The following is a 19,398-nucleotide window of genomic DNA, read 5'->3' as shown; positions in this document are numbered from 1 at the left end:
ATGGCGATTTTCGTTTGTTTGATTCACTCATGTTGCAAAATCTAAGGCCACCTAGATTTGCTAGAAAGTTCAAAGATTGGAAGTCTGAATTTTCATCATGCCTGTTAAATATAGTAGTACACTCTAATGATTTTTACAATGTCTAATTTGATTACTTAACTAATTTTCTATTCTTCTTCTTTTGTTATTATTGTTGATAAAATCAGATCCGATTCCACAGTTTTTAGAAAAGTTGCAGATTAATGCAGTGCCCCTTTATGCACAGCGGGAGCCATTTAGTATAAATATAATCCTAAAAAAACTTATCTTCTAAGGAGACAAAAATTGAAATATGATTACTGGCGTTTGAAAATTATAAAAAATAATTATAATCTAGGATGTAAAGAAAGCTTTCCTAAGTTGAAGACAAATTATCTTAATCTTTTGCTTTTTAGGATGTTTCTATTTGTGTCCCATAATTTTAGTTGAGATATGAAGCGTCAGTAGTCAAATTAGACACACAAATTAATATCCTTAATAGCATTAAAAAATAAAAAGTGTTCTTATCCGATTTTTTTTTTTTTTAAGTGCAAGACACAAATTTTAGCCATAATATTGTATAGTGAATTAAACTTGTGTTTAAATTGATTGTGTGTGTGTGTTCATTAAGGTTGTTCTTAGCAATCTTTCGATGAACAATCTTAGCTAGCTTTAAATGCCAAATAAAGTAGAGAATCACATCATTTGTGGGATAGTATAATCTGTAAAAGTATAAATTATTAATACTATTTCTTTCTTCCATGCACTGTTTTCAACTATATAATTCGTTGCTCAATAAACAAGTCAATCATTAGTGGAGTTATGACGAATCATGTTAAATATCACAGAGACATTGTAACCATCAAACAAGAGCCGTTCAATAAAAAATACACATAATTAATTAATGAAAAATAGACACATAATTAATTAATCATGATGAGTTTAATACTTTATGAACGTGAAAGTGATGTGCAAATCTAGTGCTCGTTTCCTAGTGCACGGGTCCCTTTGTAGCATCTAAACAAAAATTTCCATTGGTCCAATTGTATTACTAATAGACTAAACATTTTAATTTATTTATTTTGAGTTTTGTTTTAAATGACAAGAGTCAATGTATTTTATTAAGAAATTATAAATTTAGTATATAGTAGCAACCAAACTGATCGATGCTTAATTATCAACCCATTTCAGTTTTGGCATTTCCAACTATTATATAGTACTAATATTTTTATAATGGCATATCAATAATTCCAAGATATATAGTTGAAAACTATTACTATTATTATATAGTCGACAATTTAAACTGCCCCTTTAAACTTTTGCTAAGGAGACCCCATATATATACCCTTTTTAATTCTATTATCAACTTTTTCGGTTCATGCTTCTACCAATACTAATTTCAAATTTTGAGTTCCATATAAATATTCATAACTTAAAGAATATAAATTAAAAATTGAAAATGCTTTGCAGATGGGGAAATAGGAGCGGCACAAAATTCAGCCGTTCAAATTTAATTTCTAAAAATACCATATTTCAACTAACATGATGAGTTTGTAATATGTTTAAATTTATGAGCATGATTGATATTTGAAGTTCAATGTATCTATTCATGACAAAATTTAGCATGTGTTGTCACTCAAAACGTTATGAGAAAAACTAGTTTCAATCTCGTAATAATGTCGCACATAATTTTCTTAAGGGTTCCAAAGTAATGGTGGCAATTAAATATTAGATCACACAGTAAAATAGTAATATAATCTGAGTAATATATGAAATTATTAATTTACAGATCGTGGTTTCGACGAAGATGGTGATAAGTTGATAACTACTAATTCATTCTATATTTGTCAAAATATCACATCAATGCATAGTGGCATCCAATAAAAATCGTATAAATTAAAGTGATTAAGTATCTTATTGATGTCTATATTCACCATATTTTGCTACTATAATTTAATAGTCCAACCCTGAAATAATATGGGGGCTCTTTGTGCGATTTATTTCTAAGTTAAACATGATTCAATTATATTTGTTAATTATTGTAATTAGAACAAGTTGTGTTCACCTAAAAGAGGTGACAACATTGAGTCTCTAATTAACTCTATAGCTTCATAATAATTGAAGAATTTTAGTAATTAAGATATGACTTTGGACAAGTCCTTTGTTATAAAAATGAACAAATAAGTATGACTTTGATGAGTGTACAAGTCTTTTGTTTACACTCTGCGTTGCTTTGTTACAATTTACGCCTCGTAAAAAACAACTCAGCGTATATTTTTCCATTTACAAACACATCTTGCATTTTCATCGTACTTTCCTTGATGAAAGATCTTTATATATACCTTCTAACATACTATGTCAGTCACTTTACGCGTATATATATTGATCTCGTCTTAAGCACGGGGAACTAAGTATAACGTCGCATTCTATCTTTCTTCTCACTAAACGTATCCAACTATTGAATTCTATAAAAGTAAAATGCTTCCGAACATTTTAGCAAAAAGTTAAGGTAGGTGAGCTACAATTTAGATTATACAATCAACTTGAGATCTATGACCAACAAGTTAATTTAAGACGTTACATCAAAATAAAAATAAAAAATACTGGCGAATAATATAGTCCCATTTGAAATTGAGAGAGACAATTTGAGGAAGGATCTAACTCGATTTTGTGATTGGGACAATTGGCTAATTCACGCCCATGAGTTTCTTCCATTCCCCAAATTTTAGTCATGAATAGGACAATACATATTAATATAATCTGCAAATATAGATAAGTCAATAAAAATTGTGTTAGTTATAATTTTCTCGTTATACAATGTGTTTGGACATTTCTAGGTACTTCTTTCCTTCTTTATTTTCCTTTATTTATTTGTTCATTTTTGTAGCGTACCAAAGAGAGAAAGTTCTACCGAGATGATAGCATAAAAGGAAATAAACAATTAGATTTGGCATTTTATAAGTGCATTTATTATTCGGATGTGAAATGCTAGTGCTTTTGCTCATCTCCTACTATTTACACTAAATAGAAACTCATCTTTAGTATATGTCACACTATAAAGTAGTTTTACTCCAACCATTTACACCAAATTCAATTTTTACATTATTTTTTAGTTTTTGTCTCATAAATTTTTTTGCAGTAACACCATATTTGATGTTATTCCACAGAAAAATAAAAAAATAGATTTCAGTTTGATGCATAGTTGGAGAAATTTTTTACACCAAAACTCATAATTTCAAACTTTTCTAAAAATATATGATGCTCAAACTATTTCGATAAATTTAATTTAAAAATATATTGCGACTCATCTTTTTCATAAGCAAAAAAGATAGTCATGTATCAAACAATAATTTGAACCCATATGTCGTAACATTTGTGACGCTCAATGTTTAATTTGAAATTATTATTGGAACTTCTCAATTCAACTTAAAATTGCAGTGAAAACTACTCCCTCCATCCCAATAAATATGTAACATTTAATTTCTGGCATGGGATTTTATGCAATGTTGTTTTCTGACTTAATGAAGAGAGAGTAAAGTAAGAGAGAAGAAAAAATAGAGATAGTGTTGTTTCCATTTAAGAAAACGTTTCATTTTTATTGGGACAACTCAAATAGAAAAACATTTCATTTCTAATGGAACAGATGAAATATTTTTTTTTGGATAACGATGGATAGATAATGTCATGATATGTATGTGTTGTTTAATTGTTGGTTTTGATTTTCTTGTTTCATGCAATTTTAGAGAGATTTAGAGGTCAAACTACGTTGCATCTCCCATCTAAAAAAATAAAGGTAATATTAATATAATAGAATACGTATAAATTAGTATAAGTATCCCAATATAATGATGAAAACATGCACATTTTAATTTTGGTAGGACTACGTGGAACCCAAAGTCTAAAAAAATGGCCTTATCGACATTAATTATTATAAACATGTAATTAAATCATAGTACTAAGTAAGGAGCCACGCGCGACTTAATATTCCAAATGTGACAATAATTGTTTTTTCTTTATAGCACCAAACCAGAGAGTGGTGTCAAAAGCTAATAAGTTTATGTAGCCTAAGTGGTTGTTAGTTAGGTATTTAATAGTATTAGAAAATAGAGTAAATTTAAAAAATAAAGATGCAGATGATATTTTAGTCCACATTGAAGCATCTCTCATTTTAAAATATAGGTCAAATCATATTTTAAAGTCATTATATTATTGAAGTTTGTTTCGAGTTCTTATCTAATTTTTTTTTTTCGTTCTTATCTAATTTGTGTTGTTGCATAAGACAATATAATACTTTTATATATTTCATCACAAGAGAACTATTTTTCAATAGATTCCTAAACCGCTAATAAGAATATTGATTTTACATTTTTTTTTTTAATTAACAACTCGTTGCCTCTGACTCTCTGAGGTAACTCGAATCTTCAATTTATTATTAATTGAAAATGAAATATTTTATCAATGAAATTATGTTTCGTTTGAGATATATGGAAATACATGTAGAAAAAGTGATTATTTCTGCCTTAACTGTAATGTCGAAAGGGCTTAATATTCCACTGTTAAACTCAATGTAAATAAAAACGATAAATGCAACTATACTATTCCTAACAAAATCAAAGCTATCCCACGGTTTTATCATACTCCATAATTTGTCTTTTTTTATAAAGATTTTTTTTCTTTACAAAATACTAAGACAATATTCTTTTACTGGCGGAATATTCCGTCTTAAAATGGAATATTCCATCTTAAAATGGAATATTCCATTATGATAAATTCAACGATGGAAAACAAACTCTATTAAACGGCTCGTGCTAGCTAGACATAATTAATTTTAGTTCAAAAATGGAATAAACCTTTAATTTACCGAAACCAACATAAAAATCCAAGAGAAACTATAAATGGAATGCTAGTTGGAAATTGAGCAAAGTCTTCAAATTATCATGGTTTTGATGGGTATAGTTTGGGGAAAATCCACTCTATATCATTTTATATCTTTATGATTACACAATTATACCTCAATATACAATCGTTCTTCTCTATAAATTAATCTGTCTATTAGTAAAAGAAAATCAATTTATTTTTTAATTAGGACAAGTCCGATAATTGATTATTGGAATTGAAACCAGATCGATAACTCTTTGCCTACACAACAAATTTCCTACCTCAACCATGCAATAATATAAATTTGTTTGCAAGTTTGTAGTTCAAATGAAGGGGACTCAGTTGTGGTCCAAATTCCCAATCGATTGGTATTACTCTAAGTTGACTCTGCAAGAAAAAAAATTATTTTTTTTGACACAGGATATAATTATTCACAATAATGAATATGTCTCATGCCTTAGGAGGAGTATATTTATTTTTGAATATAATATTTTTCTTATTAATTAGGTGAAGATACAAGAAATCGATGCAAGACAATGGAAGTGTCAAAAGTCAAACTTTTAACGATTAGATTTGAGGAGGCACGCTAGACCAAAAGACAGGAAAACTCAAAACTAAATGCTTGGCACGAAGCCTTGCGAGTAGCAACTTGACACGGATTAAAAAAGGGATTGCATTGGCACAGCATGCTCCGAGTAAGATCCTTCCCCATGAGAGGAATTTGTGACAAGAATTGTGCTAAGAAATGAACCAGTTGAGCCACACATCCCTGAGGATTTTGTAGAGATATGATCAGCCTATGTATTACAAGTTTACTAGTACAAACTTGTTGTTTCTTTTTAACTTCATACTTTCTTTGTTTGTTGATAATTAAGTCGAAATAAGATCTTATATCTAAGCAAAAGAAAAAAAATAGAAATATGTAGTCAGGTTTAGTAATAGAGGTGTGTAGTCGGAAAAAATCTCCTTAAAATCTGCAATCATGAATTAAAGTTCATCAGTAACTTTCTAACGTGCGTCCATCTGGACAATGTTTTACGGCAAGGTTATTGAAGAAAGCACACATCCATCGATAACATTATTTGCCGATGAATTCTCAAAGATTATCGACTGATTTTTCCGTTAGTAAACCTTACTTTTTTTTTGTATTGATACCCCTTATTATATCCCATTATTCGCCACACATGCATGTTAGGTCCATCTCATATAATGACATGATACGTTTTTTAAGATACATTTATTTCTCACTTAACTTTACATTATTTTCAATTTTCCTAAATACACGTGTCTAAAAAAATAGTGTTTGATAAATAAGGAGACATCAATAATTATATAAAAATCCAAACCATCTTATACAAAATGTATTGGTTCATTTTTCAATCATCATGTAAAATTAACATCGTATGTTATATCATTGATCAATCACTCATATATCCTTTTATTCTCTCTAGGCCAAGAACTTAGAACATGTTAATTGTGAATCACGAAAGCCATCCCACAATATTTAGTTTCATACATACATTCAATTATTGTACATATATAAATTGTGGGCCCATTGTAATTGGAACAGTGTAGCAGTCCAGCCACGTGGGTTCAGTTTGAACCGATTGGATTCGACACTCACACTAACGTGTGTTTTGAGACAAGAACATAAATGGACCTTCCAAATTCATGGCTCAAATTGATTTTGTGATACATTCTATAAGTTGAAGTGTGCAATTACAAATTGACATGCAATACTTTGATTGGCACACTTGGAATTTCTGCATCTAGCTAGGTTGTTGGATAGGTCATCAAGCTGTGGTCCATATTTATCTATTTTCAAATTAATAATCATACAATTAGTGAAGCTATCAAAATGATAGCTTATTGTTCATTGATTACTTGCTTCAACGTGATAATGACAAATTTGTATCATCATTTCAGCCTTGTTTTTTGGGGATGAAAAGAGAAGAGTGGTTTTGTTTTTTCATACATTAAACTATCAAAGTGTATCACATGAAATGCTTATGAAAGTCCATAAAGAGAGGTACAATTATTTGTTAAAAATTTGACCTGTGGATGGTTTGCACGAGTCATACTATTTTTTCTTGGAATAAATGTGTTGATCGTACACCCCACAATAAATTACACAACATCTTCAAACAATTGAATCATGGTTGATAATCATAAAACAAGAAAATGATAATCAGGCCAATAAAAAATATTTAAACAAAAGACCTAAACTATGCCGGTCGGTGCTATCGAGCAAGAAAAAGTTGCTTATATTGCACTAGTTGGAAACACTTATGTGATTTAAAGTGAATAAGTTTTAGCCAATTATATTCACTTAAGCGATGTCTAAAACTGTAGCATTGTCATACGTGAAGCGAATGACTTGCTGATGGGTTAAATCGACAATTTTCTATAAATTGATGAGCAACATAATTTTCAAATATTAAACTTAGACATATTTCTCAATCATCTAAATTTTTTTGTGGTATTAAGCTTGGTGATTTATTGGTTAAGCGGTAGCTAGGTGGGAGCGTCAGCAAGACATTTTTCTTAGTGTGTTTTTTATCGGTTGATGTATGTTCGTTTATTTGTTAATAACTTTTCTATTCACCGCAATTTTAGACTTTAACCTTTTTTTTTACATAAAAAATATACTCTTTTGTCCACAATTTATAGTTAGACATATGTTTCCTCTTTCATGTATGATAAATTTCTCTCTTAAATTAAACTGGTCATATCTTCCACTAATAATAACTCAACTACTTTTATTCTCCATTTCTTTCATAATTTACTAATTTGTGCATCAAGTTGTATACTATATAGAGAGAGTATACGAAACAAACCAAGACAATGAAAATGCAAGATCTAAATTCCAAGAAGTTACTAGTAAACTTCCATTAAAATCTTGTGAAGGTGAAATGAATTTTGCTAACCTTTTTCAAAACACAGCTAATTAACAAACCGCATAAACGTGTTTGATGACTGGTTTATCAAAACAATTTTCTATAGTTTCAATGTAAAAAGGAGCTGTTTAATCATTGTAATTAATAAGGGCTTAAGTAGTCTTGATTATCTGTAATCAACTTCTTGCTAGTGGGGTGTACAAAATATATTATCATTGCACCAAATTTAAAATAAAGGTATTGTATTTAATTGACTGTGGGGAATGAATGTTATGCTAGCTAGTCCTTCTATAAATATCTACCAATCAAATCATGGTAGTATAAAAGATTGAAATTGAATACTCTTTCAATTTTATTTTATTTTTATTTCCTAATGAATTTTTAACGGTTCGAAAATGGGAAGCGAAGTCGATTTGTACAAGCCAAAATGATTAACTTTATTTTTGTTTATCTTAAAGATTGATTAATGATAAATGTATACCAATTATTTCTTATTGAATTTTTTATTGGGATATCTTATTGGTTGTGCATGCTTTACCTTTCTACTTTTTCTCTGTGATTTGAAAGTTACTTGACGAGATTTTGACCCTAAATTTTAGCTTTTTATTCATATAATATGATAAAAATAATAATTGCTACTACAATTTTTTAATGTCGCATACTCGTATTAGTGATACTTCTATTTTTTTTGCGTATTTTATTTATTAATTTATATGATCAATTGCACCACTCACTCCACCCTCACTTATCTATATTTGATGAGTTTTATATACACTTACAGTTCACATTCAGTTTCATTCAAAATCAATAAATCATACTCAATTTCTAGTAATTTAAGAATTTCAATTATGTATTTTAAGAATTTTTTAATTTTATTTTACAAATAATGAAAACTAAAAAATATAAAATGGTGAGCAATTAAAAAAGATGAAATAAAAAAAGTTATAGATTAATTGGGATATGAAATAGGGTATGAGTAGGAGATATAATGTTATAATTATTTGGGATTTGAATGAAAATGTGGTCAGATTTGGAATCATGTTGACGCTGAGTTGCTAATAATCTTAGTGTTGTTAAAATTAGTATCAAAATTACTAGCATTTTTCATGACTGCGTGATGAGAAAAAAACCACAATAAAAATATAGACTGATATAACAAAATGATTCAAAAATAGTGCTGCTACTAATATTTGTCGACATAAAGTATTCTTCAATTTTAAAAAAATCCACTGTATAGACGACTATAGTATATGCGTTAGTGGAATTTATAGAGCATCATGAATCATGCATAACGAATAACCCACAACATAATACAAAAAATTAAATAAATTCGAGAAATGACAACTAATATTACCATTTTTATACTGTACAATTATTACCATATCATAATTTTATATCAAAAGATACTCGGAATCTGAATACAAAAATTAACATTTAGCTTCAGCCGCTAAATATATCCTATTTCTATATAAAACAAACAGGTCAGAAAACTGGCTAATAAAACAAAAGAATATTAGTAGTATTCATTAATTTTTACGTGAAGTTTGAGAAAACAGTTGGAGGATTAATTATGTGATTAAGAATCGATTCTAGAAAAATGAAATCTTGCAAGAGAACCTTTAATTCAGTTTCAAAAGTTTAAAATCGTAATCGCCGGTTAATTAAAGATTCTAATCGAAAACCAGAAACATCGAATAAAAACTGTGTGAGAGTCCGGTAAAAAATTGGTGGTTTTGAACCACCATTTCATTTGGAAAGCTGGTTACGGGTCCCATTTTTTTTTATTATAACTTACGATTCTTGAACTGACGACATATCTGAATCACATGCAATTCTTTATTAACTGTCTATATATTTGTCCTCAAAGGTGCCGATTGTAACAAATTTTGTAGTATTGAATCAAATTTAGACCTTATTTTGCGCTATTGGATTTTGTATTTAGTTGCAAGTTGCAATAAAATTTCCATAATTAATTCTCTTTTAAGAACATGACAAATTCACTGCAACAACAGATCTATTTTCTAATTTCTAACAAATTCAAACACTCTCAGTACCGGCGATGTCATTTCGATCTTAATATACGTGTGACATTGTTCTTTGAGTGATACGTGGCGAGTATATAACCAATTTTATGCCATTGTGTAGAACGATCATGCAACGTCAACTTGTCAGTTATATTGATCATTTTGAAATTTTTATTTTACTCTAAATTGAAAAGTTACGTAAGTATTGCAATAATTTATAAAATATGCCAAAAAAATAAAAGAAAAAAGTCAGCCAATTTTAGCAATGAAGCTAATTCGATATTTACACAATCCGTAATTATTATTGAAACCGGGAAGGACAAAAGGAGTGAATCTAAACAATCATAATTGATATTTTGTTGAGAAAATCGAATTAAATGTTAGACTAAGCAAATAAAGATAGATAGCTCAGATTTTAAATTTGACTTTTCTTCAGATCTGTAAATTTAATCAATGTTGCAACCTGTTGAATTTTATTCCAGCCTATTCATTCATGATATATTCGGACAATCAGAATACAATTTCATTTTGTGCATGAAATAGGAAAGCTTTTAAATTTTGTTTTCCTATATAGACGTGAGGGAATACACAATGGCATTTTACCCTCATACCTATCTTTTTTTATTTATGAGTATTTTTTTTTTTCAAATGTTTAGTGGAGTATTTGCTCTTTATATACATCCGTAACTATATAGTGATTAATCGATTCAATTTGTTATAGACGCCCCTTAACTTCTATTCCTAAAATCAGCCCCGAACTAATCATTGATAATACTAAATGTGACTACGTGAGTATCATTTTCGTTTAATTTGCATTAGTGTTATTCATTTTGTTTTAGTATTTATTTAGTTTGATTATGGTCGGGGCGAACGCAGAAATATTTACAGGTAGGAGTTAAGGATTCTTAAATTTTAATTTAAAGTATATTTTTGAATAAATTATATTATTTGTAGGGATTTTTACATAATAATTTAAACTAAATTTAAATAATATTTTAAAAAAATCAATAGAAAAAGGTTAAAAAAATAATATACCAATTATGGCTTAATCCCCTCCCCCTTCTTGCTTGGCTCCACCCATGATTATGGTTATGTCAAATAATAGTTGAGTCGTATTTCTTGATAGTCGAGTCATTTTTTTTATAAAAGCTTATTCTTTCCTATTTTATTCTTTATTTCTATCTCTTACTTTATTCTTTTTTTACTTTGTTCTCTACATTAACCTTCAAATACTCATTTATTAATATTTGTGCTAAAAAAGAAATATCCCAACTAAAATAAAATAAAAGAAATACTATTATTCACATCATTAATTCATCAGTTCCAAAAATCAAACTTCAAACTATTCATTTTTACTACTACAACTTTATATAAACGAATAAAAATATCAAACACTGATTTTTCGTATAATTTGCAAATGTAAAACAAATTAACTACTGCAAACAAGAATATCCCTCGTATCTAGGGCTGGAGAAAAATACCGAAATACCGAAATACCGGCCTTATCGTACCAAAAAAATATCAAAAATACCGAATTTTCGGTATACCGTGACTTTCGGTATGGTATGATACCTTACCGAAAAATTCCGGTAAGGTAACGGTATGAATTTTCAAATACCGCAGTATACCGCTACATACCGAAATTCGGTATATACCGTAAATTAAGGTATATACCACAAAAATATACACACAATTATATTTTTAAATTATAAAATCTATTGTGAAATATAAATATAATTATGAATAAATTATATTTAATTTATTTTTAAAATTATAAATTATAAATAATATTTTAAAAACTCTAATTTTCTATTTTAATTGATGTTGAAAGTCGGGTATACCGCATAAAGTAAGGTATACCGAACTTCGAATACGGTATATACCGAAAATGAGGTACGGTATCGGTATAAAAATTTATCATACCGAAAATAAGGTATACCAAAGTTCGGTATACCGAAAACTTTGGTAAGGTAAAGGTATGACTTTTTCACATACCGTATTTACGATAAGGTATACGGTATGGTGGTTTCGGTAAGGTATACCTTACCTACCCACCCCTACTCGTATCAAATACCCAGCATAACATTTTCATTATCAAATCATTTCAAAAATCATAACAAAATCTAAAACTAATTAATAATACCGTTTTAAATTAAAAACTTCCCTAAAAACCCAACAAATTTCATGCACCTATATAAATACTCCCTCCGTCCACCAAAATTTGTCTCATTTTTCCATTTCCGTCCGTCCCCCAAAATTTGTTCTATTTCACTTTTACCATTTTTGGTAGTGGACCTCATATTCCACTAACTCATTTCTACTCATATTTTATTATAAAACTAATATATAAAAGTATGACCTACAATTCACTAACTTTTTCAACTCACTTTTTATTACATTTTCTAAAACCCGTGTCCGGTCAAACCGGGACGAATATTCATTGACTGAGGGAGTAAAACTTAAATAACCTAACAAAAAGCCAGAAAATCCATAGGTCACAGCCACCATTAACCCCATTAAACAATTTTTCATTTTTATATTCCCAACAATTGCTACATGTGATCTCTCCTCTCTCTCTCTCTCTCTCTCTACACTATATATAAACCACACACACAATCACACACTCCTTGTCCAGCCACCAAGCATAGCTAGCTAGACCTCCTCTCTCAACCCCAAATGGGCCCCCCCACCCCAACCACCCCACCCCCTCCGCCGCCAAGATCCGCCGCTCCACCAGCGGCGCCGGCTCCATCATCCTCGACAAGTACCAGCTCGGCCGCCTCCTCGGCCGCGGCAGCTTCGCCAAGGTCTACCTCGCCCGCCTCCTCAACAGCCCCTCCTCCCCGGAAGTCGCCATCAAGGTCATCGACAAGGCCGCCACCGTCGACGCCGCCATGGAGCCCCGCATCGTCCGCGAGGTCTCCGCCATGCGCCGCCTCCACCACCACTCCAACATCCTCACCCTCCACGAGGTCATGGCCACCAAATCCAAAATCTACCTCGTCATGGAGCTCGCCCCCGGCGGCGAGCTCTTCGCCAAGCTCTCCCGCTGCCGCCGCTTCTCCGAGTCCACCGCCCGCCGCTACTTCCACCAGCTCATCTCCGCCCTCCGCTTCTGCCACCAGAACGGCGTCTTCCACCGCGACATCAAGCCGCAGAATCTCCTCCTCGACCACAACGGCCTCCTCAAAATCACCGACTTCGGCCTCTCCGCCCTCTCCGAGCACAAAATCGACGGCCTCGTCCGCACCGCCTGCGGAACGCCGGCCTACACCGCGCCGGAGGTCGTCGCCCGGAGAGGCTACGACGGCGAGAAGGCCGACGCCTGGTCCTGCGGCGTCCTCCTCTACGTTTTCCTCGTCGGAAGCCTCCCCTTCGACGACGGCAATTTATCGAACATGTACCGCGCAATGCACCGCCGCGCCTTCGAATTCCCCGATTTCGTCTCCAAATCCGCCAAAATCGTCATCTACAGATTGCTCGATCCAAACCCTAACACCAGGCTCAGCCTCGACGAGCTAATCAAACTCTCCTGGTTCAAAAAATCGTTCTCGCAGGATAATTTAAGATCGCAGAGCCTCGATGAGAATTTAACCGGATCTGAATTTCTCGATTCGAATCAATTCAAATTCATGCCGAGAGTGAACGCTTTCGACTTGATTTCAATGTCGTCGGGGCTCGATCTGTCGGGACTATTCGAGGAGGAGACTACGATTAGCAAGGAAATTAGGTTTACCACTGGAATGGAAGTAACGGAGATTGAGGAGAAATTGAGCAGAACCGGCCTCGATTTTCTCTACAGAGTAGAGCGGCGAAAGGGTGGAGCGATGCGGCTGATCAAAGGGAGGGCGGTGGTGGAGGTGGAGATATGGGGGGTGGCGCCGGAGCTGTGGTTGGTGGAGCTGAGATTGGTCGACGGCGCGGCGGAATTGGGCGAGTCGCAGTGGGGGGAGCTGCGATTGGGGATTGGTGCGATCATGGCCCAATGAGATTGAGGCATTCCGCGAAACGGCGTCGTTTGCAGGGTTGGAGGGTTGTTTTCTTTTGATAGAAATGTTTTGATTAAATTTTAGGTAGTGAAGATAGAAATGTGTAATTTGTGAATAGTTTGTTGGTTTGATGGAAGTGATTTGATTCATGTCTCTGTCTTTGGTTTTTGTGTTTCAAATAAATTGTGCCTTTGATGCAACTGTTTTGCTGCCTAACTTGTAACCAAATTTGTTTGTACAACCTATAATTTGTTCTCTTTATCTCAAATTAGGGAAGCAAGAATCATGTTAGTAATCACAAAACAACCTATTTTTATAGTACTATAAGACAGTGGCTGAGTTCAATGATGCAAGAAACATGGCAGCAGGGATCCCAGAAAAAAACAAAGAAGGAAAAAAGGAAGAGATGTAGAAATGAATGAATAGATTTTATGTCATTTCACAACTCAGTTTGTGGGGCATAAACCTCAAACTTTCAGTGGCTCCTGAGAAATAATGCACCACCCCAATCATAACATGAAAGGTCAATTAAATATTAAGAGAATATTTGTCAAAAAATAATTGTTGCAGATAGCATGAAAATTAATCTAAAATTATTGCCATGTGTTGGAGTAACAAGTTTTCAGTTTTGTAGTAGCATAAATAACTTCTGTTAAATGTAGAGTGAATGGTTTTTTGCTAAATTGATGAAATTGAGCCACTTGCAGAAATAATGGATGTGATTTGTGGATGGCATGGTTGTGGTTGGGGTTTGAAATGTCGCCTACTAAGATTCTTACTTGGTGGCTAGCACAAAAAGAAGCACAAGAGGAGTTACTCCAAGTAGTAACGAATCCAGAAAATGTTCGTTGTGGGGTCCGATAATATGAGGGAAAGGCAAGTGCAAAGTGTGAGACTACAATTTTATTAGGGTTATTAGGTTTCTATAAATTCGAGCATAAGTTCGGCTGCGATTGTCTTATATAGTATATATAATTCTCCTTCCCGTCTTCTTAATTTCTAGTAGTCACATGGAGACAATCGGAAGTTGGTTCGTGTGGGGTAGAGAACCCTACATGAGGGGTCGATAGCATCTCAAAAGTCCAAATTGAATAGAAAATTTTGATAGTCCTCAAAGTTGTTCGGCCGTGTATGCTTATTGGAGTTTGTCACAACTCACATGTATAGAAAAACCAACAAATCAGCATAATTTAACACAATTTAATGTGCGTTGTTCTAGGCCAAAATATTGAATCGATATTTCCCGAAATGGTGAAAGAAAAATTATTAATGATGAATTGATGATATTCACAACACCAATTTTTTCTTCCTAAATAAGTCAGTTGCCCTCCAAGTGGAGAGTATAATTTTCAAATTGGAGATTAATTTCATATAAAAATTTGAATATAAATTAGAATAGGGTTTTGAATCTTGCTGACTAGACGAAATTAATTAAACTTGTATCCAAGTGGAAATTGGCATGTATCTTTTGAATATTGGACTTCTTTTACAAAGCCATCCTTACATTAATTTGGGTGAGAAAGAAGAGACTTCACAAACATAGAAGATTTTCATTATTATTGTAATGTATCAGTGAGATTTACAAAGCTATTCATTATTTAAAATGTACAATTTATATATCAATAATCAAGTTTCTATTTATAGAAAAAACAAAAAGTGTGAATCAGAGTGAATTTCGCGAATCCGCATAGAATAAGTTGATAATCAAAGTATTGATAGTAAAATATACTCCATCCATCCATTTTCACTACAGTGAAGACATTTTCTTGAGTACGAAACTTAAGAATGTGATAGTAAAAGATACTCTATTCAAACGCCGGACTATAGTGGAGACATTTTCTTGAGTGAAAAAAATTAAGAATGTTACGTTTAATAAGTTAGATGAAAATAAAATAAAATAAGAGATGATAAAATAGATAATGAAGAGATAATAAAGTATATGAAAAAATAAAGTATGATACAGAATAAACTATATTGATTTTTATCAAGAAAAAGAAATGATTCAAATATAATGAAATGGTCTGAAAAAGAATATGATTCAACTATAGTGTGACGGAGGGAGTAATTCAAAATTTGAGACATTCCCTTCCATTTTGATGTTTATTAATTATCATTTCAAATTTATTAAATATAGAAAAAGTTCTAACTTATTTCCTCTTAATATAATTGGAATGCCAGATGAAGTGGCTAGTATGGCTAGACAATGATCCCATTATCAATTTAATTAGAGGTCAATAATTAGACAATGATTCCGTTGACAGTATAAAATGGTTGTAAGGATGTAATGTTCTACAAACTAATAAATCCTTCTTATAATTATATGCCTACGGACTGAAGTAATTATCAATTTAAAACTATAGGTTGTTATAAACCTTAATAATAGATTGATGAGACCTAACTAACAATTGTTAGTTAAAATAAAAGTGAATCATAAAATCGTATTAAAGAAACCATAAAATAATAGTCTAGGGAGTAATTAATAATCAATGAGCATTTCTGGATTTAGCACCAAATTAATCTTAAGTCATCTTTGTACTTGTAGGATTAAGTTTAGCGGACGCCATAGATAAGATTAATACTACTATGATATAAGATGACTTAATTATTTGAATTGTTTAATTTTGAAATTTAGATTGATTGATTGTTATAATAGTATCTTAAAAGAAAAAAAATTAGGAGTATGATTTTTTATGATCATATTAAAATACATAAATCACGAATAAACAAAATGAACAATAATTTAGTGAGGGTACTTTTTGAGGATTTTGTATTATAGATTTAAGGATGAGTAACTAATAAATCTAATTTGGGATGATAAAATAATACTTCCTCCGTCCCAAAAAGATTGTTCCGGTTCAATTTTTGCACTCATTTTGCAAAAATAATAATAAATAGGTAAAGTTGAAAGAGAGTAAATAAGAGAAATAATAATGTAGGTAAGACTATTCTCTACATTATTCTCTCTTTTACTTTACTCTGTCTCGACTTTAACTATTTATTATTATTTTTGCAAAACGAGTGTGAAAAAGGAAATGAGACAATCTTTCTGGGACGAGTACTCTTTAGTGGTGTTCGGTTTGCAAGATTGTATTCCCTAATTAAATAGATAGTGTGTTTGGTTCATGAGATTCAATCTTAGATGGATAATCATGAGATAATTAGCCATAGCTAATCCCCTATGACTAAAATAATCTCACAATTCAATCTTAGATTATATCTTAGTATTATTTTATCTAGGAAACCGAACGTCACCTTTGAGTACGAGACATTACATTTAGATTGGCGTTCTTTGCCATAAAAAGAATGGCTCAATTAGCCATCCAAAAAAACACAAACTCAACTAATACTTCATATGGGGTGCATTATATTGCTAACTATTTAAATTGTTAACTCTGCTAACTCATCAATACAGTATATTAAAAATGTTAACACAGTGACATCAAAATGTCAACACATAATATCAACACATTATATTGAAGTTCAACAAAATTATGTGTTGACATTTTAATGTCATCGTGTTGACATTTTTAATATATTGTGTTGAGAAGTTAGCAAATTACAACCTAAGAAAGTTAGCAATTGATCACACATCTGCTCTATATTTATGTCAAATGTCCTATAAAGAATGATATATTTTATAGCAGTACTACTCCCTCCGTCCCGCTTAAGATGACATGTTTTCCTTTTTAGTTTGTCCCAACTAAGATGACACATTTCCTTTTTGGTAACTTTCTCTCTACAATTAATACACTCAACCACTTTTTCTCACTCCTATTAAAATATCCTTCTTTCTTTATCTCTCTACTTTAATACTTACACCCACCTTCCCTCTCTCCAATTAAACCTTCCCTCTCCCCAATTAAACACTTTAACCAATAACTCCTAAAATTCCGTGCTGGCTAAGCAATGTGTCATCTTAGTCGGGACGGAGGGAGTACTGTTTATTCAAAAAATTATACGCTCACCAAATTTAGGCCTTTTAGCCGTTAAGCCCAATTCCAATTGAAGAGTGAAGTCTTCTTCTCCCTAAATCTTCAACTCCCCTTCTGTTTCTACCTAAATCTTCACCGGTAGGGTTTATCTCCTTCTTTAATCTTCCAATTTTTGTTTTGCTTTTCTGTTGAATTTACTTTAATTCAGGCATCGATATCTTCACTCAACCGTTTCCCTCGTTTTCCTATTCATTTTCTCGCATGCCTTTGTCTTGTTGGTTCGTTCTCTGTTATCTGTGTATGCTCAGTAAATTATGTTATTCATTTGAGAATTGATAGTTTATGCTGGAAAATTTATGTTCTCGATTAACTGAAGAACTTAGGAGAGAGTAGGGATTTTTCATTTTGTTTTCATCCTACTGATACCATTAATCAAATGCAACTCTGCTGAATGAAAACTGAAATTGGGGCTAGGAAAAGAGAAAAAGCTGTCGATTTCCTAACTCCAGCAGCTCAATTAGATGATAGGATTAACAAAGACATTCATTTCTGTAGGCTACTCTGAGCATGTTGCAGAATTAAGGAAGATTAGGTCAAATTGAGGGGATTTGCTGTATTTTTTATTCCCGTTGCTAGGTCTTGAGAGTAGATTCAGTTGATTTTGAAATTATGAATTGCTTCTTCTTTATTAAGATTACTATGCATTGGCAATCTATCAAATGCCAAAAGCATGGCAGTTAGAAGAGGTCTATCACTCTAAGCTGAACCTGGTGATTTGCTACGACAGTTGGGAAAACTACTATCTTCGTGTCTCGTTGTCTGAGAATTGTAGGCTTATATCTTCTTGTATTTGTGGTTTCTGTGCTCTTTGCTAGTCTGACTCTGATAAACAGAAATAAGCAGATATTTGTTTTCTACAGTTTGATACCAGTGATGTTGATAAGATCATTATAGGATAGGAAGCCATCTGCTGCTCGAACCAGGAAGTGAACGGGAAAAGATTACATCTTTTGTTGGTAAAATATGGTTGATGCATGGACCCTGCTGGGGGCTGCTGTCGTTCCAGTTATCATTGCTGGTAGAGCTTTGCGAACGAGAGCAAGACATGCTGAGGAGCAAAGATTAAGAAGTGCGTGGAGCCGGGAGAAGAGCGGGGATGACATTTTTGTGTGCGAGAGAGTTTGCACGTCGAAGAGGATGTTGAAGAAAGTAGGAGCCTTCGCCAAGGATCCTATCCCTGATACTTGCATTACAGTATGTGGTGTTTCTGAGCTCGATGCTTGTGCTGATGCCTGTGCTCGAACTGTGTGTGTCAACCAACATCAAGTACCCAACTGGAACGACATTTGCCTCCGGAGATGCCAGAGTGAGTGCCTCAAATTATCTGAGTCTCGCATTGCACGTTGAATTATTTGATTTTGTGTTATCTGATTAACTCCACAACAGTTATGTTCTTGCTGTTATCTTTATTGGATGGATATATCATCTGTTTTTTACTTTGCCAAATATATGTGAAATCCCTTGATTGCAGGTCATATTCTGAGTATTATGTTAGGTGCATCAATCCTATTAAAATTCTTACTGTGATTAATAAATTTTAACTGGGAATTGATAAATCATAGTGGGGATTGGTGAATCATGATTGAAATGTCACATTCAA

General features: G+C 32.3%; 2 protein-coding genes across 3 annotated transcripts in view; both read left to right on the top strand.

Annotated features, from left to right (window-relative positions):
• LOC125185372 (CBL-interacting serine/threonine-protein kinase 7-like) overlaps positions 1 to 14,006 on the top strand; it is a 16,475-nt gene extending 2,469 nt beyond the window's left edge. The window contains exon 3 of the mRNA XM_048081902.1: positions 12,466 to 14,006. Within this exon, the coding sequence (XP_047937859.1) occupies positions 12,466 to 13,806 (1,341 nt within the window). The 3' untranslated portion in view covers positions 13,807 to 14,006. The remainder of the gene's footprint in view (positions 1 to 12,465) is intronic.
• A 3,755-nt stretch (positions 14,007 to 17,761) lies between these two features.
• Positions 17,762 to 19,273, top strand: LOC125201515 (uncharacterized protein At5g64816-like). Of its 2 annotated transcripts, none has more exons than XM_048099665.1 (2): positions 17,762 to 17,876; positions 18,693 to 19,273. In XM_048099665.1, exon 2 carries the CDS (start codon positions 18,762 to 18,764, stop codon positions 19,143 to 19,145), a length of 384 nt encoding a protein of 127 aa, XP_047955622.1. In that variant the 5' UTR covers positions 17,762 to 17,876; positions 18,693 to 18,761; the 3' UTR covers positions 19,146 to 19,273. The 2 variants fall into 2 exon arrangements, with proteins under 2 accessions (XP_047955622.1, XP_047955621.1); XM_048099664.1 differs by having other exon boundaries at positions 17,789 to 17,876; positions 18,659 to 19,273.
• Positions 19,274 to 19,398: the final 125 nt, after the last annotated feature.

This window comes from Salvia hispanica, chromosome 1 (genome assembly GCF_023119035.1).
Source record: "Salvia hispanica cultivar TCC Black 2014 chromosome 1, UniMelb_Shisp_WGS_1.0, whole genome shotgun sequence".
Classification (NCBI taxonomy): Eukaryota; Viridiplantae; Streptophyta; class Magnoliopsida; order Lamiales; family Lamiaceae; genus Salvia; species Salvia hispanica.
The sequence above is the reverse complement of the archived record's forward strand: the minus strand, read 5'-3'. Positions and strand labels throughout refer to the sequence as shown.